At 37.3% G+C, this 23,441-nt stretch overlaps 1 protein-coding gene across 5 annotated transcripts in view; it reads left to right on the top strand.

Annotated features, from left to right (window-relative positions):
* The window catches only part of arfgef1 (ADP-ribosylation factor guanine nucleotide-exchange factor 1 (brefeldin A-inhibited)), a 64,741-nt gene that overhangs the window by 39,529 nt on the left and 1,771 nt on the right, over nt 1-23,441 (top strand). For 2 of the 5 annotated variants that reach the window (XM_077244567.1, XM_077244571.1), the window contains 29 exons: nt 921-1,155; nt 1,510-1,609; nt 1,695-1,834; nt 2,261-2,369; nt 4,742-4,943; nt 5,683-5,794; nt 6,345-6,550; nt 6,654-6,738; nt 6,955-7,120; nt 8,128-8,279; nt 8,386-8,514; nt 8,858-9,016; nt 9,121-9,265; nt 10,382-10,469; nt 10,565-10,605; nt 11,272-11,441; nt 11,666-11,817; nt 13,489-13,661; nt 14,473-14,633; nt 15,111-15,241; nt 15,575-15,704; nt 15,880-16,015; nt 16,191-16,329; nt 17,266-17,335; nt 17,473-17,593; nt 17,895-18,034; nt 20,301-20,469; nt 20,713-20,851; nt 22,529-22,646. In XM_077244567.1, the coding sequence (XP_077100682.1) occupies nt 921-1,155; nt 1,510-1,609; nt 1,695-1,834; nt 2,261-2,369; nt 4,742-4,943; nt 5,683-5,794; nt 6,345-6,550; nt 6,654-6,738; nt 6,955-7,120; nt 8,128-8,279; nt 8,386-8,514; nt 8,858-9,016; nt 9,121-9,265; nt 10,382-10,469; nt 10,565-10,605; nt 11,272-11,441; nt 11,666-11,817; nt 13,489-13,661; nt 14,473-14,633; nt 15,111-15,241; nt 15,575-15,704; nt 15,880-16,015; nt 16,191-16,329; nt 17,266-17,335; nt 17,473-17,593; nt 17,895-18,034; nt 20,301-20,469; nt 20,713-20,851; nt 22,529-22,646 (4,018 nt within the window). Of the gene's footprint in view, nt 1-920; nt 1,156-1,509; nt 1,610-1,694; nt 1,835-2,260; nt 2,370-4,741; nt 4,944-5,682; nt 5,795-6,344; nt 6,551-6,653; nt 6,739-6,954; nt 7,121-8,127; nt 8,280-8,385; nt 8,515-8,857; nt 9,017-9,120; nt 9,266-10,381; nt 10,470-10,564; nt 10,606-11,271; nt 11,442-11,665; nt 11,818-13,488; nt 13,662-14,472; nt 14,634-15,110; nt 15,242-15,574; nt 15,709-15,879; nt 16,016-16,190; nt 16,330-17,265; nt 17,336-17,472; nt 17,594-17,894; nt 18,035-20,300; nt 20,470-20,712; nt 20,852-22,528; nt 22,647-23,441 lie in introns of all 5 variants that reach the window. The other 3 variants (XM_077244569.1, XM_077244570.1, XM_077244568.1) reach the window with 3 other exon arrangements.

Genomic DNA, 23,441 nt, shown 5'->3' with positions numbered 1-23,441 from the left:
TGACAACCACCCAGAACACACTAGAATTGACTAGAATCAAGGCAACATTTTTAATTCACCACGGTTAACAGAATGTAATTCAGAAAATAATTTAATAATCTAATATTTATTTATTTCAGGTTCATTTCTATTACCGAATTTTTTTTTTATATAGTTTTAGTTTACAATAACAACACAGCTGTAGTTGCAGCTTTTTTCTTTTCTCATGAACGATAATCTACAATATATTTATGATTGAATACTTTTTGGGTTATTTTATATTAATGTGTGCAGTCTTATAAGCTGATAACCAGCAAAAACTATATTAATTTTGAATTCTCATTATTTTATACTTTTTATATTTCTTTATACATGTCATTCTTTGGGCAATGAGATATTTTAAGTATTTAAACAGTCAATAAAAATAGTATTTTTAAATCCCAGTAAGTTATCCCTTAAAACCTTTGATCACCAAAAATTACTTATTTAAACTTTTTTTCCTTGGAAAAAAATGTCTTCATACCTTAAAGTAGCTTGAATGTAGCTCTACACCATTGCATATGAATGTGCAAATTAGCCCCGCCTCCACTCACTCACACCAGCTCAGAGATCCACTCGCTGACAATCACACGTTGACATGATTGGTTGCAAGGTAGTATGTGACGTCAGAAACACCAGCGATTTTCAAACTGCGATTTTGAGACTGTCTTTTGTTCACTGTAGTTTTAAGGAGCAAATACTCAGCAATGAATTTGACTTATGAATTTGCTCATGGTTTTTCTTAAAGCATATTAAAAACACCACATAGACCTTTAAATAACATTTAAAAGCTTAATTTTCACCACAGGGGGACTTTAAGATTGTTCTTTATTAAGTTAAGTTTGGCCTTAAATTGTATTCATTCTTCATTCCATTTAAAATACTTTATTAACTTCCTGCAGATCCCACGAGCTGCGGTCCAAGGTCCTCTCACTGCAGCTCCTCCTTTCCATCCTGCAGAACGCTGGGCCAATCTTCAAAACCAATGAGATGTTCATCAACGCCATCAAGCAGTACCTGTGCGTAGCGCTGTCTAAAAACGGCGTCTCCTCCGTCCCCGAAGTGTTCGAGCTGTCACTGTCCATCTTCCTCACCCTCCTATCCAACTTCAAGACACATCTCAAGATGCAAATTGAGGTGCCTGAACTCAGTTCCCCCCGAATTGTAATGTGTTTGTGCATCTTGCCCTGATGGCGTCAGACTGTGGAGCTTCTAGCTGACAGTGTGGATTTATTTGAGCCGTGGTTTAGGATGAAAGCTTGTAATTCAGCCTCAGTCTCTCTTTTTGTGTGTGTGTGTGCCTCATTCCAGACAAGTGTGTTGGGATTTATTGTTTGCAGTGTCGTGTAGTAATACTACTCACTTCGATCAAGTTACGCAAGAGTCTTGACAACACCATCTGTTACTGACTTGGTTATGAATTTTTGAGGTTTTTAAGTAAAAAAAATGTATTTTTCACCAATTTTAAAGACTGTATTTTTTTCTCCTTAGGTGTTTTTCAAAGAGATTTTCCTTTATATTCTCGAAACATCCACAAGCTCATATGACCACAAGTGGATGGTAATTCAAACCCTCACCAGAATATGTGCAGGTATGAAAGGCTTTTCTTAATCTCACTTTCAAAGATATTTTAGATATTTTCTATGAGTAATTGGATGATATTTCTTCCCTCACAGATGCCCAGAGTGTGGTAGATATCTATGTTAATTATGATTGTGACCTGAATGCTGCTAATATTTTCGAGAGGCTGGTGAATGACCTCTCAAAGATTGCACAAGGACGAGGCGGCCATGAACTGGGTACAAACCCACTTCAGGTAAACACACGGATTGGTTCACCCAAAAAATCTTTACTTCACTCAACCTCGTTCCCTCATTTAGTTCATGAGCTCACAAAAAGACATTTGAAGTGCTCCATACAAACTTGTAATTATATTTCACAATTTTACTGTTTTTTGTTTTTTTTTGCTCAGACTTTTGAAAAAGATTAAAAATAAAAACACAAAAACATTCAACCTTATATTTGCACATCTAAATATTTAGAAATATTCAAAAGTCTATTTGTTACTAAACTTAAGTACAGTTTTAGAAAACTTTGTATATAAGGCACAGAAATATCCTGACTACTTTTATGATTTTTTAAGTTTAATAGTCCCTGTTCAAATTTTATTTATTTTTTAACAAAAGAAAAAATCATCCTGATTTGGAAAGAGTAAATTACTAGAACTGTTCATTTCCCTCAGGAGCTGACTCTAAGGAAGAAAGGACTGGAGTGTTTGGTGTCCATTCTCAAGTGTATGGTGGAGTGGAGCAAAGACCAATATGTCAACCCCAATTCCCAGACAAGTCTCGGTAAGGCAAACCATCAGCCTTTGTGGAACATAACATCAATACTGGCTCCTCAACCAGTATAATACCTGCAGAACCTTGTTTAGCCCCTCTATATCCTGATATGCTTTGGATCCAAGCGGGTACATTACATATTCCAGGTTACGGCTCTGGCTCTTCTAAATTAGTCTCCTCGGAGTGCATTTATGCTGTTTTCCAGAGGCTCCAGGCTTGTGCAGAACCAAATGGATGAACAGTTGCTTTTGAGGACAGTGCACTAGGAGTCCTGTGCCTCAAAGAGAGGCAGGAAGTGCTATTCGCCATGATGGCTACACAGGCCTTTCATCTTAATCAAACAGGCTTGAGGCTGTTATTCCTCACCAAGGCATGCCCTGACATCAGGGAGGTAGGCTGCAAGCTCCCTGAACACTGCAAAGCAGAGCTTCTCGTATGAGCTGGGAACATGCGCCAGGCTAAAGACCCTACCTCTTCGGAGCGAAGGGGATTTAGGTTTAATCAAGCTTGGCTTTATAGGGTTTGAGGAGGAGAGGCTCTGATGGACATAAAGGAAATTTCCTTGTAGCCTCAAGCCCACCTTAGGCTTTCAGATATCAGCCAATCAGAAACAAGAGAGTCTTACTTATTTTTAAATGACAAAATGACCACTGAAAATCCACCCTTGGAACCACTAACACCTTAGTAACCACTTAGCAATGCCCTAGAAACTACACAAAAAAACCTCTTGGAACCACATAGCAATGCGCTAACAACCACTCAGTACGCCTTAACAACCACCTGACGACACCCTAGAAACTACCCAAAACCCTTTTGGAGCCCCACAGCAATGCCAACTACTTAGCAATGCCCTAGAAACTACACAAAAAAACTCTTGGAACTACATAGCAATGCACAAACAACCCCTCAATACGCCTTAGTAACCACCTAGCAATGCCCTAGAAACCACCCGAAACACCCTTGGAACCACATAGCAATGTGCTAACAACCACTCAGAAAACTTTTGAAACCACATGTGTTAACAACCACTCAATACGCCTAAGCTACAACCTGGCAACGCCCTAGAAACCACCCAAAACACCATTGGAACCACATAGCAATGTGCTAACAACCACTCAGACCACCTTAGCAGCCACTTAGCAATGTCCTAGAAACTACACAAAAAAACTCTTGGAACCACTTGTCAACAACTGCTCAATATGCCTTAGTAACACTTTTGGAACTTCACAGCAATGCCTTACAAATACTTAGAACACCTTTGCAAACACCTAGTAACACACAGGAAAACACTGAAAAAAAAACAGACTTGGAACCACATTAAATTGCAAACAAATAGTCAGAACACATTAGCAACCACCTAAAATATAAAATGTTTTTTTTTTTTTATGACAGTGGTTACCATGGATTTTTCTGTTTTATAAATGTAGTTTGCCATAGTATTTTAGAGGAAACAATGTTTACAATGGCAAATCAAATAAAAAATTGTCTGTAACCTTTCATCTTGACCGAATTGCCAATCTTACATATACAGGCCTTATGTCCTTATCGCCCAGTCTGATTGTAGCATACTTATCTGAGTAACTCTTTAGATGCATTATGTTTGTTTTGGATCACTAATCAAGACTTTCAGGTTATTGTATTCTTATAATGCTGGCCAATCAATCTTTGTTCTTTTCTCTTAACGGACGCACATCAAAAGGGAGGGCAGGTAATGGTAGTTTGTAGTGACATTTAGAATTGATTGCATTAGCTTTTGTTACATAAACTAGACAGTGGTCTCTTAATAGTTCTTTGTGTTGTGGCCGTATTAGCTTTTGTATATCATTGTATATTATTGTTTGAAGCTTAAGACGAACGGGCAAGTATTTCCCAGCTGCTACTGGCTTCTCTGATCTCTTAGAGAGAGGAAACTATGAGAAATGACGAAGTGACCTGACAGCTCATGTTACAGCAATAGCTACCCGCTAAATCTTTTAAAGTGTTTCCAGTGTGTAATTAGACCCTGCAAACTGCAACCATGACTTCCACATATCCAAACCGTCTGTTTATCTTGCTTGCACCAACTTCAGATCTGTTACTTTGTGCATTCAGGTCACGCTGCTCTTCCTCCAGTCCCTATCGTGCCATTTTTGTGATACGAGTCAGCCGAGGCCAAAGACTTTATTAGAGAAGTGTTGTGTTGGGAAACTCATATAGGGAGCTGAGTTAGAAAAGTCTTGATACACTAACATACATTACAGCCAACCAGGACTCCAATGAATCATGTTGTCTCTATTCCCTAGGCTGCAGGGGCTCATGGTGTTTCACAAACTGGGCTCATCATTTTTTTCAGCTTTCTCTGAAATTGCATCTGAATTTCATTTCTCTTCTCTCTCGCTCAGGCCAAGAAAAGCCTTTAGAACAGGAAACCAATGAGTCAAAGCATCCAGAAACGATTAACCGCTACGGTAGCATAAACTCTTTGGACTCCACCGCCTCGTCAGGCATCGGGAGCTACAGCACACAGATGTCTGGGACGGACAACCCTGAGCAATTTGAGGTCCTCAAACAACAGAAGGAGATCATAGAGCAAGGCATTGACCTGTAAGCCATTAAGTTGGATTCAAAAGTATGAAATCAATCTATGAATTATTAATGCGGTTAACAAAATCGCTATCAATAGAAATTTGAATGGAATTTGTTTAGTTTACCTATTTATGTCCAGTCCTGCTCCTGGAGGGTCACTGTCATGCAATTTTTCCATAGTATGAAAAACATGCAGCTGTCATGCAGAGTTTAGCTCCAACCCCAATTAAACTCACCTGAACCTGCTGATTAAGGTCTTCAGGCATACTAGAAACTTCCAGGCAGGCGAACTAATCTCTGCAGGATGTTGGCCCTCCAAGAGCAAGTTTTGATACCTTAAAGGTGAAGTGTATAAGTTCTGTAGTACTTTCAGAGCCAATTGGAATTGTAAAAATAATTGCTTGCAAACAGGTTTCATAAAACACTCTCCCATCTACCAGAAGAATGGTACCTTGAACAGTTGAGCCAGTAGTTGAAATGTTGGGCTCAAACAAACAGCAATCTTATTAGCTTTTGTATATCATTGTATATTATTGTTCGAAGCTTAAGACGAACGGGCAATAAAGAGTTTTTTATTTTTTATGCGATATTCCAAAATGCGCATAAAACTAGTGGATGGAAACAACAAAACTAAACTCTTTTTGGTGCAAATACCTTTAGGAACATCATATCATCAGGGGGAAAATGCATCATGAACCTTTTGAAGGAAAAAAAACACACTGCAAATTGTTAATGTTCTATTTACCACAATGCACAGGTTCAACAAAAAACCAAAGAGGGGCATTCAGTACCTGCAGGAACAAGGCATGCTGGGAACCACGCCTGAAGATATTGCTCAGTTTTTACACCAAGAGGAAAGACTTGACTCTGTAAGACATTTTTTACCTACAATATTTTCCCTTACCATGTTTCTTCCATGCTTTGTGGCCTAGGTCCAAAACATTTTTACATTACAGCAGTATACTGTAATAAAACAGGACTTTTCTGAAACGTTTCTGAAAAAACAAGGTAAATAAAAAATATTAAGATGCTCCAGACAAGTGTTGCCAAACTCCCACTTAGAGATGATTTGATCCTTCAGTGTGATGAATCGGCAACTCATTTGCTTGTTCATCCGGCCTCAAAAGACTACAGGAGTAATGGGTAAAGAGAGTTCCTTATATCTGCCCTAATTTTAGCCCGAACAGCACTCAGCCTCCTGAATGACTTAAGATATGCATGGAATACTTAAATAGGAATTGCATTTCAATGATGCACACTGAATAGATGCTCAATGATTTCTCCAGTCTGCTGTGTCTGTCAGTGTTGCTTTAGAAAATAGCATTGAGCATGTGTTTTTGAGTTATAAAACATGATTTTTCTGCTCTACCTACACAATCAATATGTGACTCATTAGCCCTTCTGTTTCCAACCTGACAGATCCAGGTAGGAGAGTTTCTCGGAGACAACGATCGCATCAATAAAGAGGTTATGTATGCCTACGTCGACCAAATGGACTTCCAGGGCAAAGATTTCGTGCCAGCGCTGCGCATGTTCCTTGAGGGTTTCCGTCTGCCCGGAGAGGCCCAGAAAATCGATCGACTGATGGAGAAATTTGCTGCTAGATATTTAGAATGCAACCAAGGGTGAGTGCAGCGGTCTCCTGTTTCAACAGATTAACCTATATTGCTAATTATGTCGCAAACACTGCACTCAGTCGCTGTTTGTCTCTTTTGTCTCTCTCCTTAGCCAAACACTGTTCGCCAGCGCAGATACTGCATACGTCCTCGCGTATTCAATCATCATGTTGACTACAGATCTACACAGTCCGCAGGTTAGTGCACCCAGTGCTGATTGTTCACTGAAATCTTCAGCAAATGCAGAATGCATTTTCTTTTCATTCCCTAGTCTATGAATGTTAATGTGGACGTCGGAGCTGGAAACGGCTGTTTGACATTCAATCTTGATATGTGAGCGGAATAGTTAAATCTAGGGTGATGGATGTTTCTGAAACACAACTGATCTGTTGTTTCCTTTTATCTTGGCACAGGTGAAGAATAAAATGACTAAAGAGCAATACATCAAGATGAACCGAGGTATCAATGACAGTAAAGATTTACCGGAGGAGTATCTCTCAGCCATTTACGATGAAATCGCAGGGAAAAAAATATCTATGAAGGAGACGAAGGAAATACATATCAAGTCAAATAAGCAAAGTGAGTATTTGGCATACTGATTTGAATCATGTGCAAAGAAAAGCTATGATTGGTCAAATGCCTTGTTGCTTGATGTGGTCTTGACAGTCCTTTTAATTATTGTACGATAATGAGTTTGAGACTGTACATAAGTGGTTTTCAGCAGGGGGACCAGGGCCCACTAGGGGCCCTAAACAAAATTGGGCGCATCGAGATGACTTAAAATAATTTAAAACAAGCTAAAACAACAAAAAATCTGGATTTTCTTAGTATTGATATTTTTTAATAATTATTATATTAGTAATCATTATAGTTATTAATCATTTTTATGATGCGTTTACAATTTTTTTTTTATAATTACTAACCATAATAATAATAAAAACAAAACAATTAAATAAATAACATGAAATATTAGGGATGCACGATATATCGGCCACCATATTGGCATTGGCTGTTATATGCTCATTTTTAATGTTAGCGTCATCGGCCTGATAACAAAATTTGACCGGTATATTAAAGCCAATAAATAATTTAATATTTTTCTTCAGTTGAGACAATTCAGATGCGCACTGTTCACCATGATGGTTTTGAATTGCTTGAAATATGATTGGAATCACTTTAAAAAAGGAAAATACATTTAAGTGCAACATGTGCAGCGCAAGTCTGTCATATCGGCTACATAAAATTGAGAAAATTATAATTGTGTGCTTGGGATGTGGCTTTTAATGGTGAGGCTTTTGTTTTTGTAATCAGGCTAAAATTATATAAAAATTTGGATTTAGATTAATCAGCCAATATATCGGTTATCGATATCGGCCAAAATCTTCATATCGGTGCATCCCTATAAAATATATAGAATTATTATTATTATTATTATCATTAAAATACAAGCTATTGGACTTCCAAGAGAACAAATGAACATGTATGTTCTGCTGTCTCTGTATAGGCATAAGGAGTATTCCGATATTTTGAGGTGAGGTTTGTTAACTGGTGGCGCTTGTTAACTGATGCTGTTGTCTCTGGATCAGGTGTGGCCAGTGAGAAGCAGAGGAGGCTTCTGTATAATGTTGAGATGGAGCAAATGGCAAAGACAGCCAAGGCTCTGATGGAGGCTGTGAGCCACGTTCAGGCACCCTTCACCAGCGCCACCCACCTTGAGCACGTCAGACCAATGTTTAAGGTATTCTGTCCATGCACATACATTTTTAAGGTATTCTGTGCATGTACTCCACATACATTCTGTTTGGATGCAAATACCCATCCCATATTATCTTGATCTCTCATAGCTGGCCTGGACACCCTTTCTGGCTGCGTTCAGCGTGGGTCTGCAAGATTGTGATGACACTGAGGTGGCTTCTTTGTGTCTTGAGGGAATCCGCTGTGCTATCAGGATAGCGTGCATCTTCAGCATTCAGGTAATTTCACACATTGCATTAACCGTGGAGAGGTCATTTACCGAAGCCGAGAAAGACCTAGTGTTTCCTTGCATTGCTATTCAAGTCTCTGTCTGAATAAGTGACTTTAAAAAACTTAAGTCATCTTTGGCTGGAATGATCGACTGCTTAAAGAAATATTTGACCCAAAAATGAAAAATGTAATAGTTTATTAGTCTTTGTGTCGTTCCAAACATGTGGAACACAAAAAAAAGTTATTTTGAGGAATGCGCATGTTGCTCTTTTCCATTCGGTAGCTTTCAGTAAGAAACAGACCAAACAGAAACCCTCCGAAAGGTTTTTGTTCTCTGCTGATTTTTTCCAGTTGGAGCGAGACGCGTACGTTCAGGCTCTGGCCCGCTTCACGTTGCTGACGGCCAGCTCGGGCATCACTGAGATGAAGCAGAAGAACATCGACACCATCAAGACCCTCATTACAGTGGCACACACGGATGGAAATTACCTAGGAAACTCCTGGCATGAGGTGAGCACTGCCAAACCCTTCTCTTTGATTGGCCTGCATGTTTCCTATGTGATGTGATTGGCAGATTTTGTCAGGTTTTATCATATTCTGTATGTGCGCTGCAGATCCTGAAGTGCATTAGTCAGCTGGAGTTGGCCCAGCTAATCGGGACAGGAGTGAAGGCTCGGTACATTTCAGGAACTGTACGGGGGAAGGAAGGCTTCATCACCAGCACCAAGGAACAGACTTCTGATGAGTACCTGGGCTTGGGTCAGTCAATCACACTTCACACAAGCATTAAACATATCATTTTTATAAATTTTTGATGACAAATAATTTTTTTAAAGTTATGGGGGGGGGTTGAAGCACAGTATAATAATTAAATGCTTTTAAGATGATATGTGGAAAAATGTAAAGTCCCCCTGTAGTCAATAATTGACTATCCTGGCTATTGACTAATAATCCCTTAAAACTCATCTTTGATCACCAAAATTACATATTTAAAAGTTTTTTCCTTGAAAAAAATTCTTTATGCCTTAAAATAGTATGAATGTAACTCTACACCCTTGCCTCATTTAGTATACGCGGTTCCTATGAATATGCAAATTGGCCCCGCCTCTACTCACTCACACCAGCTCAGAGATTCACTCGTTGACGTGATTGGTTACAAGGTAGTTTGTGACGTCAGAAACTGTTTTGAGACTGTCTTTGGTTCACTTAAGTTTTAAGGAGCAAATACTCAGCAATGGTGTTGTCTTGAATTTTGTACATGGTTTTGCTTAAAGCATATTAAAACACCACATAAATAACATTAAAAAGCTTGATTTCCAACACAGGGGGACTTTAATATAAATGTTTAAATAATTGCTAAATGTTTAGAAATGTATTCTTTTTTTATGTATTTATTTATTTAGAATTTGGGTCATAAAAAACGAAAATGTTTTTTTTTTTATTCGTCGATAACAAATGAGATGAAATCGATGCAGCATGGCAAAAATTTTATGATTTTAAGATTATCTTTATGTTGATAAATCCTTTAAATGTTTTACAAATGTTTAAATGAATAGCTAAATGTTTTGTCATTTGTCAGATTTTTGAACATTTAGTTATTCTTGTTAGTTTATTCTTTTAGTTTTTTATTCTGTAAAGTAAAGCGAGTGTGATATTGAAAATGATTTGACAAAATATTGACTGAATTCAAAGGGCATTGAACACAAGCTTCATTGCAGCTTTTCCATTTGCAATTACATCACCAAAAACATTTTATCTAAAAATAAAATGTGATCAATTAAGATAGCTTTATCATAATACAGCATAATTATCCAGCAGTGTGAAATTAAGTTGGCACTTGTATAAATAATCCAACTGTGGTTTTTCTCACAATAGGAGGGAACGTTGATCGTAAACAGATCGCAAGCATTCAGGAGTCTATCGGGGAGACCAGCTCGCAAAGTGTGGTAGTCGCTGTGGACCGGTATGATGGTTATCGTTAATTCTAATGAACCTCATAATGTTACAAACACTAATATGTTCCTGGAATGTTGTTAACGCTCATATTCTTTTCTGCAGGATATTCACAGGCTCTACCAGACTTGATGGAAATGCTATCGGTAAGTACAAGACTTCACATTTACAGTTATGCATTTGACAGAGGTGTTTATTTAAAACTTACACTACCTTTCAAAAGATCGATTTTTTTTTTTTAAATGTTTTTGAAAGAAGTTTCTAATGCTCAACAAGACTGCATTTATTTGATCAAAAATACAGTAAAAACAGTAATATTGTGCAATATTATTGTAATTTAAAAGAACTGTTTTCTATTTGAATATATATTAAAATGTAATTTATTCACGTGATGGCAAAGCTGAATTTTCAGCATCATTACTCCAATCTTCAGTGTCACATGATCCTTCAGAGATCATTCTAATATGCTGAACAAATAAGAATAAACATTTCTTATCAATAATTTTGTGGATAATAATTTTATTTTCCTGAATATAATGTTCAAAAGAACAGCATTTATTTGAAATAGAATTCTTTTATAACATTTTAAATGTTTTTACTGTCACTTCTGATCAATTTAATGTATCCTTAAAAAAAAAAAATTCTTACTGACCCCACACTTTTGAACGGTAGTGTATATTGCATTCAAACTGTATTTTATTAGTAATTGTTTCTGGGATTTGAACCCATGACCTTGGCGTTGCAAGTGCCACACTACCTTCAGTTCTGAGAGGATTAAAATTTTGTATTGTGTACCTTGCTGTGTCTTGCAGTGGACTTTGTCAGATGGCTTTGTGCTGTATCGATGGATGAATTGGCCTCCCCTACACACCCTCGAATGTTCAGTCTGCAGAAGATCGTGGAGATTTCGTACTACAACATGGGTCGTATCAGGCTGCAGTGGTCCAGGATATGGGAGGTTATAGGGGATCATTTCAATAAGGTGAGCTCAAAGCACTTACCAAATCATCGCTGGAAGAAAATCGGTCCATGAAGAGTGTGTGTCTCTGTGGCTTTGTACGATATCAGAGAAATCTAATGACGCTTTTAAATTTCACTCTGCCTGTGGAAAGGCATATCTAATAGATTGAAGAAGAGCCGAAAATGAAAACACAGCACTCTTTGCTTTAACGTTCCCCGTCTCTTTCGCTCTCTGTTTTGACACAGGTCGGCTGTAATCCCAATGAGGATGTTGCTATTTTCGCTGTGGACTCTTTGAGGCAGCTATCCATGAAATTTTTGGAGAAGGGAGAGTTGGCCAATTTCAGATTCCAGAAGGATTTCCTCAGGCCGTTTGAGCACATAATGAAAAAGAACAGGTGAGCGTTTCAATTTACACTGCAGTTAAAGTGAAATATCACTTAACGCAGGTCAGACCTTCTTTATATATAGAGTGTCAGTTGAATAACCAAACAAATTGTAATGAATGAATTGTATGGTTTGTCGTACAACTGTGCAAGTCTTGCCTTAAGACGGGTTCAAGGCTCAAGGCTTGTTTTGAGCGTAGCTGTTTTTTCTCTCCGGCGGATCCACTGCTTCTAAATGTCATCTTCTAAAAGGGCTCTGTTCTGGAGTGCCTGCCTCCAAATATTTTAAAAGCTTCATCATGTCATTGTTCAGTGCCTTGTTTACATATATAAAATGTTCTCCTTGTAAGGAAAACATTTTTGATCATTCAGGAAATGTATTGTAGACATAAACTTGTCTACATTGATTAATAAACAATTGTTTATTAATCCTGTTACATTACATAGTTCTTTCTTCAACATCCGTGCTGTATTGAACCATTGAGAATAACTAAAAGGTAAAATGCCTACATTTTTCAATCAAGTGCCTTTAGCTCCATGGTGTAACTTTTCAAAAACAAACTATTTTTCTGAAAACTTGGCACTGCCTTAAAAGTCATGGAAAATATGTTTTGATTATTATTTATTAAAAAATGTTTTAAATAAATTTAATATTCAAAATATATAACTTTATAAAAATATAATTTTAGTTATGCTCGAGTCTAAAATATTCAGAAATATTAGAAAATACTTCAAACATTTAAAATAAAATGGTAGAAAATAGCGAAATGTCTATAAAACGATTTTTATATTCAGCAATAATCTATTAAAGTGTCTCTTTTTTAAGCATTGGCAACTCATTTAGTTAATCAGTTTGTTATGATCTATTCAGTAAATAATTTGTATTTTAGGAATATATTGAATTAGCTTTTTGATTTTAAATTTTAATTAGTAATTTTGTTATTTGATTTTGTAATTTTTTTTAGTTTTTTCAGCTTTATCTTTTGTCAGTTTTAGTACTTTGTCAGTTTTAGTAAATGTTGCATTAGAAAATAACTGAAATAAAAGCTAATTATTATATATTTATTTATTATAGATTTCAGCTGTATTTCAATAAATATTTTACTTTTAGTTAACAATAACAACACTGGTTATGAACAATTAATTTCAATGAATTCACTGCCATCACTCAGTATTTGAATTAAAAAAAAAGTCTTTGCATTTTGTAGTGAAAAATATTTAGTTAAATACTGCTGCTTTTAAATTCAGTTATGCATTACAAATTATTTAATTTGTTTTATTTTGTGTACATTTATATTTCCAAATATGATGCTTCCACTTTCACTGTATTCCTCATTGCGCCAAAGTAGTGTAACCAACTACTCGAAAAGGTAGCTAGACGGCAACCTGACTGCTTTAAATTATAAGCAGCCTGGCAATCTTCACTTTCAAAGTAGCTTTTCCATCACTGGAAAGAAGCGAAGAAGAGAAAGATATATTAGCTCATATGGACCCTGCAGTACACATTAAGCTTTATGAGTGAACACACACACACACAGTGTCAGAAGCCATCATGACTAAACTCCATGACTGATGGAGATAAATGAACTTGTCTACACACGTTTGCCCCTGCAGAATGAGATGAAGAGAGCGAGTGTGTGCATGTTTTCCTGCTTTATTTACATGCTGCTTCTCTATCTACAGATCTCCTACCATTAGAGACATGGTGGTCCGTTGCATAGCCCAGATGGTCAACTCTCAGGCTGGGAATATTAGATCAGGTTGGAAAAACATTTTCTCCGTGTTTCATCTCGCTGCCTCCGATCAGGATGAGAGCATAGTGGAGCTAGCCTTCCAGACAACTGGACACATCGTCAGTAAGTGCCTCCATGGAGATCAAGAATACTCTCATTTAGGATACAAGATAGGAATAAATAAGAAAGAGCCTTTTTAATACACTGGGGTTCAATAGTCTGAGACCACAATTATTTATTCTTTTTTTTAATTATTATACCTGGAAATAAGCAGAAAAGTTTTACCGCTTGAAAAGATTGAACATAAAAAATTGGCATACAATTAATAATGAAAACTCCTTATATGGTTATACTAATCACAACATTGTTTAATTTATTATGAAAATGTTCGAATAAAATTGGAATAATGCTAAATAGAAATATTTTCACTGGTGGATATTTCTTGCAACTTTTAGATCCTACTTTATATTAGTATTTATTTTAAATAAATTATTTTTCAAATTTAATTCTGCCCTTTCCTTTTTTCTGTACACTATATTAGGCAATATGTTTTGTCCCACAAGGTACTTTGGTTTTATATGAATAATGTATATAATTATAAACAAGTTATTTAGATTGTATATTTATAGTATTTATCATTTTCCACACTTATAATTACACAGACTGTTTTTGCTTCTGTAGCTTTAATTTTTTTCGAATGCTAATAATGTACCATCATGTAAAATGAGCAACAAACCCCTGCCAAGCTGCTAAATAAACTGAATTGTCATTATATTAAATACGGGTGGTCATATGTTAATGTGATCATGGTTGTCACTATTGCCATGACAGTTAGCTTTGATGGATTGGGAAGGAAGATTTGCATTGTGAACATTTACTTTAAATTCATTTTTATTTGTATAAATTCATTTATTTGTCTCTTTTCACCTCGCAGCGAATGTATTTGAGAAGCATTTCCCAGCAACCATTGACTCCTTCCAGGACGCTGTCAAATGTCTGTCTGAGTTCGCCTGCAATGCTTCTTTCCCCGACACCAGCATGGAGGCCATCCGTCTCATCCGCCACTGCGCTAAATACGTCTCCGACCGACCTCAGGTCAGTGATAACGAGCGCGCTTTCCGTAACTCTGAATTATATTCTGACCCCGGGTCAGGCTTTCCACAGACATCCTCTAAATGGATTACACTCAAGGAGACCACAAGGCACTTTTAATGAGGAAACTCTCATTACCAGATGCCTTAATGAGCAAAACCTAAGGCCTTTAGTAAGTAGATGGAAAATGTAAGCAATCTGTTTTCTGCTCTTCATGAAGGTTGATTGTGTTCTGAGCTGTGTTTGTGCCTGTTAAGTGCTAGTGTTTCTAAAGTGAAGATTAGTGAAGGCAGCCCACAAGGAGACCTCCACCTCATCTCACCAAGTGTTGCCAGATTGGGGCAAAAGCCTTTTGATCTGTAAATGCAGCTTGAGGTCAAGCGGCATGTGTGTTCAGGCGTGTGCTTGAGTATGTGCTAACGTGTGATATCAAAGCAAATGTGGCTCTGCGAGTGAACTGTTTATGTTTTGTGTCGGCAGGCATTTAAAGACTGCACTAGTGATGATATGAACGTCGCTCCTGAGGACCGTGTCTGGGTGAGAGGCTGGTTCCCCATCCTCTTTGAGCTGTCATGCATCATCAACAGGTGTAAGCTGGACGTCCGGACCAGGTCAGTGCCAGACCCACAATACAGCAAACAGATGTTTTTAAGGATTCTTTGATGAATATAAAGTTCAAAAATATCAGTTTCCACAAAAATATTAAGCAGTACTGTTTTTTTTTTAACATAGGTAATAATAAGAAATATTTATTAAGAAGCAAATCAACATATTAGAATGATTTCTGAAGGATCTTGTGACACTAAAGACTGGAGTAATGATGTTGGAAATTCATATAATATTATTTCGAGAGTCTGTTTTGAAATGTTTTTGTTATGACATGTACAGTATTGCCAATCTTTCCCCCCCCCCTCCTGACAGTATATTTTTGTTTTGTTTGTCAGGGGTCTGACAGTGATGTTTGAGGTGATGAAGACGTACGGTCACACCTACGAGAAACACTGGTGGCAGGATCTATTCCGCATTGTGTTCAGGATCTTTGACAACATGAAGCTTCCTGAGCAACAGACTGAGGCAAGTCAACTTCAGCAATGAAATCTGTCCTAGAAGAAAATACCATTTTAGGACGTGTCACCAGCACAGATATTGCTTAGACAGGCACTCTCTGGCATTAATATAATCATGTGGTACTTCAAATCAGCATGGAAAACCAGCATGGCTAATGTTCTGTTTTGTGTTCTGTTTTTAGAAAGCGGAGTGGATGACCACCACCTGTAATCACGCACTTTATGCTATCTGTGACGTTTTCACACAGTACTTTGAATCTCTGAGTGATGTTCTGTTAGATGATATCCTCTCTCAGCTCTACTGGTGTGTGCAACAAGGTCAGTGTACAGTACCAGCAATAGACAAGATACAATTGCAGTACATTTACAGTGACACTGTTGAGAAAACAACACTCATTGTGCAAAATACTGAGGACGAGAAGATTCATGTATGGACAGTTCACGTAAATTCTTACTTCAGGTCATGATTTCACTTGCATAACTCTCCTCACAGATAATGAGCAATTAGCGAGATCAGGCACTAATTGCCTTGAAAATGTGGTCATCCTCAACGGTGAGAAGTTTAACCCTGAGACCTGGGACAAGACATGCAACTGTATGCTAGACATCTTCAAAACCACCATCCCACACATGTGAGTGTTTCAGAAATTCCAATGGGTCATTTTACTAAACGAACACTATTTATGTCCCTAGTATAAATATGTTAAGACTTTTAACAAGGAATAACTTTTAACTAATATCAATTTTTTCATTCTCCTGAAATATACATCCTGTTACCATCATATTTTCACCTTCACCAGTAATGAACTAATCCATAAATAAAAAAAAACCTTTTCAAGAATGTGAACTGTAAACTGTAATGTTTATCAGTAACAATTATCTTGAAACATCAACCTGTTACCATGATTTTGTACAGTAATCAACTGATTTTTAAATGCTCAATATTTGTACAAATATCTACATTAAATTATCTTTATAATAAACATCTTGAAGCTAAATTAATACTAAAACTTTCAACCCTGTTTGATTTACAACTATGAATTTGGACAGTAATCAACTGATTTTTAAATTCTCAATATTTGTACAAATATCTACATTAAATTCTCTTTGTAATAAGCATCTTGTAGCTAAATTTACTGTAAAACAGTCAACCTGGTTTAGTATGATTTTGAATAGTAAACTACTTATTATTAAATAATTAATATGCTTTAGAAAATATCTGCAATAAATTCTAATAAACATATTTTACTACCTTACATGCACAGCATTTAATGTCAAATGAAACCACAAAACCTTCAGCCCTGTTACCATCAAACCATGTTCCCTTTTGAAGGCATAAGTATATAAAAAATATTTTTGAATGTATTTTAGCTTGACATGGCAAACCTAGGCATTATTATATCCTAACATAAATTAAAATGTATTCTTTTAGCTTGAGATGGCACAATGCAATTTATTAGCTCTTTAAAACACTATATTTGTCTGACAGACAGAACATTATCAAACAGAAAATCTGAATACCTGTTGTATCGCATGACCCTTTTAACTCCTCTATTTGTTGTTTACAGGCTGTTGACGTGGAGACCGGCTGGTACAGAGGGAGATCACGTGACTCAGCTGGACTCTGATAAACAGCTGGTATGCAAATGGATTTCCAGACTGTGCTAAATGTGGAAGTGTTCAAGGGTCATCACATCCAGATGCTCTTCTAGCACTGTGCTGTATGAGTTCCTTTAATGTTATTATATTAATGAGCACTTATCTGGTGCTTACAGGACTCCATTTCCCAGAAGTCAGTGGATATTCAGACTCGGGCAGATGACCAGCAGTCTGTGAACAGTATGGAGAAGGCTTTGGCTGACAACCGTAGACAGAGTCAGTTCAGTGTTGCTTTAGGCACGTATCATGGTGGCCAACCATATTGATTTTTTTTTTTGCTTCACATTATTTCATAAGTAAAAGATTTGGAACTCAACCATGAAATTGTTGAATATTGATAATTGTACATTTTAGCACTCATTATACAACAATAAAGCCACGTATGACCAGTTAGAATCAAGTAATCAGTGATCCATGTAATAGTTTTTTGTTGTTTTTAGTCCTCATTTTAGCCTGATTTCATAATAGACCCAAAACATATTGAAACATATCAGCTGGTCAGCTATTAATTTTGTGCTTCCATATGTGACCTCCCCAGAAGCCCAGGAACAGAGGCTGTTTGCGGCTCTGCTCATAAAGTGTGTGGTCCAGCTGGAGCTCATTCAGACCATCGACAACATTGTGTTCTTTCCTGCAACCAGTAAGAAGGAGGATGCTGAAAACTTGGCAGCAGCCCAGGTACCAGCTCAGGATCTTTACAAACTCTTATTATTAACAAATGTGCCTTTTTATATATATATATATATATATACAGGTCCTTCTCAAAAAATTAGCATATTGTGATAAAGTTCATTATTTTCCATAATGTAATGATAAAAATTTAACTTTCATATATTTTAGATTCATTGCACACCAACTGAAATATTTCAGGTCTTTTATTGTTTTAATACTGATGATTTTGGCATACAGCTCATGAAAACCCAAAATTCCTGTCTCAAAAAATTAGCATATTTCATCCGACCAATAAAAGAAGTGTTTTTAATACAAAAAAAAAAAAGTCAACCTTCAAATATTTATGTTCAGTTATGCACACAAGAGTCAATACTTGGTCGGGAATCCTTTTGCAGAAATGACTGCTTCAATGCGGCATGGCATGGAGGCAATCAGCCTGTGGCACTGCTGAGGTGTTATGGAGGCCCAGGATGCTTCGATAGCGGCCTTAAGCTCATCCAGAGTGTTGGGTCTTGCGTCTCTCAACTTTCTCTTCACAATATCCCACAGATTCTCTATGGGGTTCAGGTCAGGAGAGTTGGCAGGCCAATTGAGCACAGTAATACCATGGTCAGTAAACCATTTACCAGTGGTTTTGGCACTGTGAGCAGGTGCCAGGTCGTGCTGAAAAATGAAATCTTCATCTCCATAAAGCTTTTCAGCAGATGGAAGCATGAAGTGCTCCAAAATCTCCTGATAGCTAGCTGCATTGGCCCTGCCCTTGATAAAACACAGTGCACCAACACCAGCAGCTGACATGGCACCCCAGACCATCACTGACTGTGGGTACTTGACACTGGACTTCAGGCATTTTGGCATTTCCTTCTCCCCAGTCTTCCTCCAGACTCTGGCACCTTGATTTCCGAATGACATGCAAAACTGAGCAACAGTCCAGTGCTGCTTCTCTGTAGCCCAGGTCAGGCGCTTCTGCCGCTGTTTCTGGTTCAAAAGTGGCTTGACCTGGGGAATGCGGCACCTGTAGCCCATTTCCTGCACACGCCTGTGTACGGTGGCTCTGGATGTTTCTACTCCAGACTCAGTCCACTGCTTCCGCAGGTCCCCCAAGGTCTGGAATCGGTCCTTCTCCACAATCTTCCTCAGGGTCCGGTCACCTCTTCTCGTTGTGCAGCGTTTTTTGCCACACTTTTTCCTTCCCACAGACTTCCCACTGAGGTGCCTTGATACAGCACTCTGGGAACAGCCTATTTGTTCAGAAAATTCTTTCTGTGTCTTACCCTCTTGCTTGAGGGTGTCAATGATGGCCTTCTGGACAGCAGTCAGGTCGGCAGTCTTACCCATGATTGCGGATTTGAGTAATGAAACAGGCTGGGAGTTTTTAAAAGCCTCAGGAATCTTTTGCAGGTGTTTATAATTAATTAGTTGATTCAGATGATTAGGTTAATAGCTTGTTTAGAGACCCTTTTCATGATATGCTAATTTTTTGAGACAGGAATTTTGGGTTTTCATGAGCTGTATGCCAAAATCATCAGTATTAAAACAATAAAAGACCTGAAATATTTCAGTTGGTGTGCAATGAATCTAAAATATATGAAAGTTTAATTTTTATCATTACATTATGGAAAATAATTATTTTTTGAGAAGGACCTGTATATATACAGTATGGAGAAGGCTTTGGCTGACAACCGCAGACAGAGTCATTTCAGTGTTGCTTTAGGCACGTATCATGGAGGCCAACCATATTTATTTCATAAGTAAAAGATTTGAAACTCAACCTATACTCAACCTAAACTCAAATATATATATATATAGATACCAGCTCAGGATCTTTACAAACTCTTATTATTAACAAATGTGCCTTTAGATATATATATATATATATATATATATATATATATATATATATATATATATATATATATATATATATATATTTTGTGCGTGTATATATGTGCGTGTATATATGTATGTTGTGCGTGTGTGTGTGTGTGTGTGTGTGGAGAAATTTTTTTGCAATTTGGTTTTTATTTTATTTATTATCAGAAAAGTTCTGGGGAAAAAAGTGGAAATAAAAATAATTTTCCAGTTTAATTAGCTATATTAGTAATAATATGTTACTTAAAAGTATTACTTTATTAATAATTAAAAGAATAATTGTTTGAAACCACAACTGTTCATTGACTTTTTTTTTATGAAGATTTTGTCTTCTGTACATGATGTGTATGAAGTTCTAGTCAGTTGTACAAATGTCTAAATGAAGTGTGTTTTCCTGCAGAGAGATGCTTTGGATGCCGATGTACATGTAGATACTCAGGACCAGGGAATGTATCGCTACCTGACCTCAGAACAGCTCTTTAAACTGCTCGACTGTCTGCTGGAGTCTCATCGCTTTGCCAAGGTCTTTAACTCCAATAATGAACAGAGAACCGCACTGTGGAAGGCTGGTCAGTACTTCTGATTTCTTTGTTGTTATAATCATGAGATGCAATAAATATATCCATTGTCATGAGTTGATTTCTCTACATCTACAAAAGCCGCCACATCGCTTACAGGCCACGTCGTATCAAGTCCTCCATTATCAGATAGAGCTACCCGTGTGGCCTAATGGAAATTCTTTGTCACGTCTGGCTTGATTTCTTCTCCCGTTCCACATTAAAAGAGCTCATTGTGTCTCTGTGTGTGATCAGGTTTCAAAGGGAAGTCGAAGCCCAATCTGCTGAAACAGGAGACCAGCAGCCTGGCGTGTGGCCTGCGTATCCTCTTCCGCATGTACACGGACCAGAGCAGGCAGGACGCCTGGGAGGAGGTGCAGAGGAGACTGCTCAAGTAAGACATCACAGTCAAGATCGTGACTGGAACCGCTGTGCTCTCAGGCCCTGTGGCCATGTAAATATTATTAGGCTAATTACATGCTCATAGCTTTTACTGTCTTTTGCACATGGTACAGTTCACATCTTCCCTGTCCCCATTTTAGCTTAGTGACGGCTTTTGATATTTTAATAATAGACTGCCACTATAACAGAAATGCTGAAATATTTTCTGTGTTTTAGTCACTATAATCGTGATATAAAATTGTCATGCTGATTCATCTCTAATGAAATGCAACCATTATTTAATTCCATTATTCTGAGTGGAACAAGATATTCAAGACTATTCCAATACAATTAGAATTCTCTTAAAGATATAAGGATCCTACTGGATAAACTGAAAAGCTTGATGATGTGATCCAGAGATTGTCCTGCACGAACCCAGCATATATAAGACTTTAAAGGTGCAGTAATTGATTTCTGAAAAACGCTGTTTTAAGTGGATTGGACCGAGCACCACAACAAACGAGTAGCCAATCAGAAGCAAGAGATTTTGATAAAAGACTGTAGAAAAAGAGATGGCTGAGAGACATTAAAATCTCACTGGAAAAAGAAGGATTATGATCTGGCAAGAGCTTTAGGACCCGCGTTAATATTAGAAAAGCTTTCCAGCGCTGGAGAGACCTAAGCGGGAAGGCCTGAAAACAGATGTCGAGATTTTGTCGAGTTGCTTCTGTTTCATACGTGAGTAACATGGTTTTGAGAATGTGCTGCTGGCGACTAACAACGAACTCTTACTGTATGTTCATTTTTTTGTGCATCCTTGTCGTCCGTTTGTCATCTTTGCTTTATTTTTCATTCTTCTGATATGATAAAAGAGACGCTCTTGCTTTGCGTGTTCATGCGTTTTGGGGGCGGAGCAATGAAAGGGAGGGGTGTGTTTGTTTGGGTTGATATTAAATATCAACAATCTTCAACTATGATTTTGAGAAATCACTTACCGCACCTTTAAGTGTAGAGTCCTCCAATGTTCAATCTAAAAAATCTAAAGAGTTCAGAAGAGCAATGCATTACAAAGCCATGTTGGTTCTTCATTCTAATTTGTTCATTTTTATGATGGACAAAGGTCATTCTGCCTTATGTTTCCTGAAGTGAGTGTGTGGGATTGCTTCATTGAATTGGGTTTGGTTCTCTGGCTTGAATCCAACAGAGAGAAACCATTTCATGCACCATTAGGGCAGTGTTTTGTCAGATTAGTTGGGTAAGAAACATTAGTGGTAGCAAATTAAGTTTTAAAACGAAACGCACTTCACTGAGCTCTAATTTGACTCTGAGTCTCAGACCGGTGTCCTTCCATTTAGCATGACTCTCAGACTACACTGCTAATAGGGTTCAGTCATGAGAAAGAGGACAGGTCAGACTCTGACTTCCATGTCTGCAGGAAGACTCTAATCATTCACGGTGTTCACCGAACCCAGCGGCCCAATGAGAGAGCGTGAAGACACGCATAATCAGGCCAAAGGGGATTTAGGTGAGATTAGGTCATGATGATTGAAGGAAGCTGCAGGGCAGATGAGGGGTTATATAAGACAATGAAGGGGAGGAGCCTATCAGAGGTCATCAAGCCTACATTCAAGACGTTTTTGGTTTATGTGGAATATTTCTTTATTATTAAATCTCTCTTTGTGTCTGTCAGCGTGTGCAGTGACGCTGTGTCTTACTTCCTGACGCTGACGTCTGAGAGCCACCGTGAGGCGTGGACTAACTTACTGCTGCTCTTCCTTACCAAAGTGCTCAAGATCAGCGACGACAGGGTGAGTGTCGGATTCACTGCAGATAGAGGTGTACGCTTGCACAGAATCCTTTAGTCCAGCTCTTCCCAACTGGGAGTTTATGATCCTCTAGTGGGGCATGATGGAACTGCAGTCCATGATATTTAAAATGATAATGTATCAATTTTTAAAACAAATGCAGCATTTAAACTTTTATATTTTAACATGACTAATTCCAGTCCTAGTTTCTGGTCAATACAGCATTCAAGTATACTTAATAGCATTAAATAGAAAGTTTTGGTTACAGTTTTATATTAGTGATGTTGTTACAGTGTAATTGCACTGAGTAAAGTAGTGAGTAATATTAATCAACTACATGTATTTACTATAGGGTTAGGATTTGGTTTAGAGTTAGCTTTTTGCAATTATGCATAATTTACTATAAATAACTATAGTAAAGTACGTGTTACGTGTAACTGTCCCCATAAAATAGTGTTACCAAAGTTTTTAATAAATATTGTGATTTCTTTTCATATATATATATATATATATAAAACGTTCAAAGATTTGTATGATTTCTTTAAAGTTAAATTTTTTTTTCAGCAAGGGGCTCATTAAATTGATCAAACATGACAGTTAAGACTTTTATAATGTTACAAAAAATTATATATTAAAAAACGCTGTTCTTTAGAACTTTCTATTCATCAAAGCACTTTGAAAAAGTATTAATGTCTCCACAAAAATGTTAAGCAGCAATGTTGTCTGCGTTGATGAGCAATATTTTTTTGATCCTCAAATCAGCATATTAGAATGATTTCTGAAGGATCATGTGACACT

This window comes from Siphateles boraxobius, unplaced genomic scaffold (genome assembly GCF_051911475.1).
Source record: "Siphateles boraxobius isolate OS27281-9 unplaced genomic scaffold, OSU_SipBor_1 26, whole genome shotgun sequence".
Taxonomy (NCBI): Eukaryota; Metazoa; Chordata; class Actinopteri; order Cypriniformes; family Leuciscidae; genus Siphateles; species Siphateles boraxobius.
This window is presented reverse-complemented; position numbering and strand designations above follow the sequence as displayed.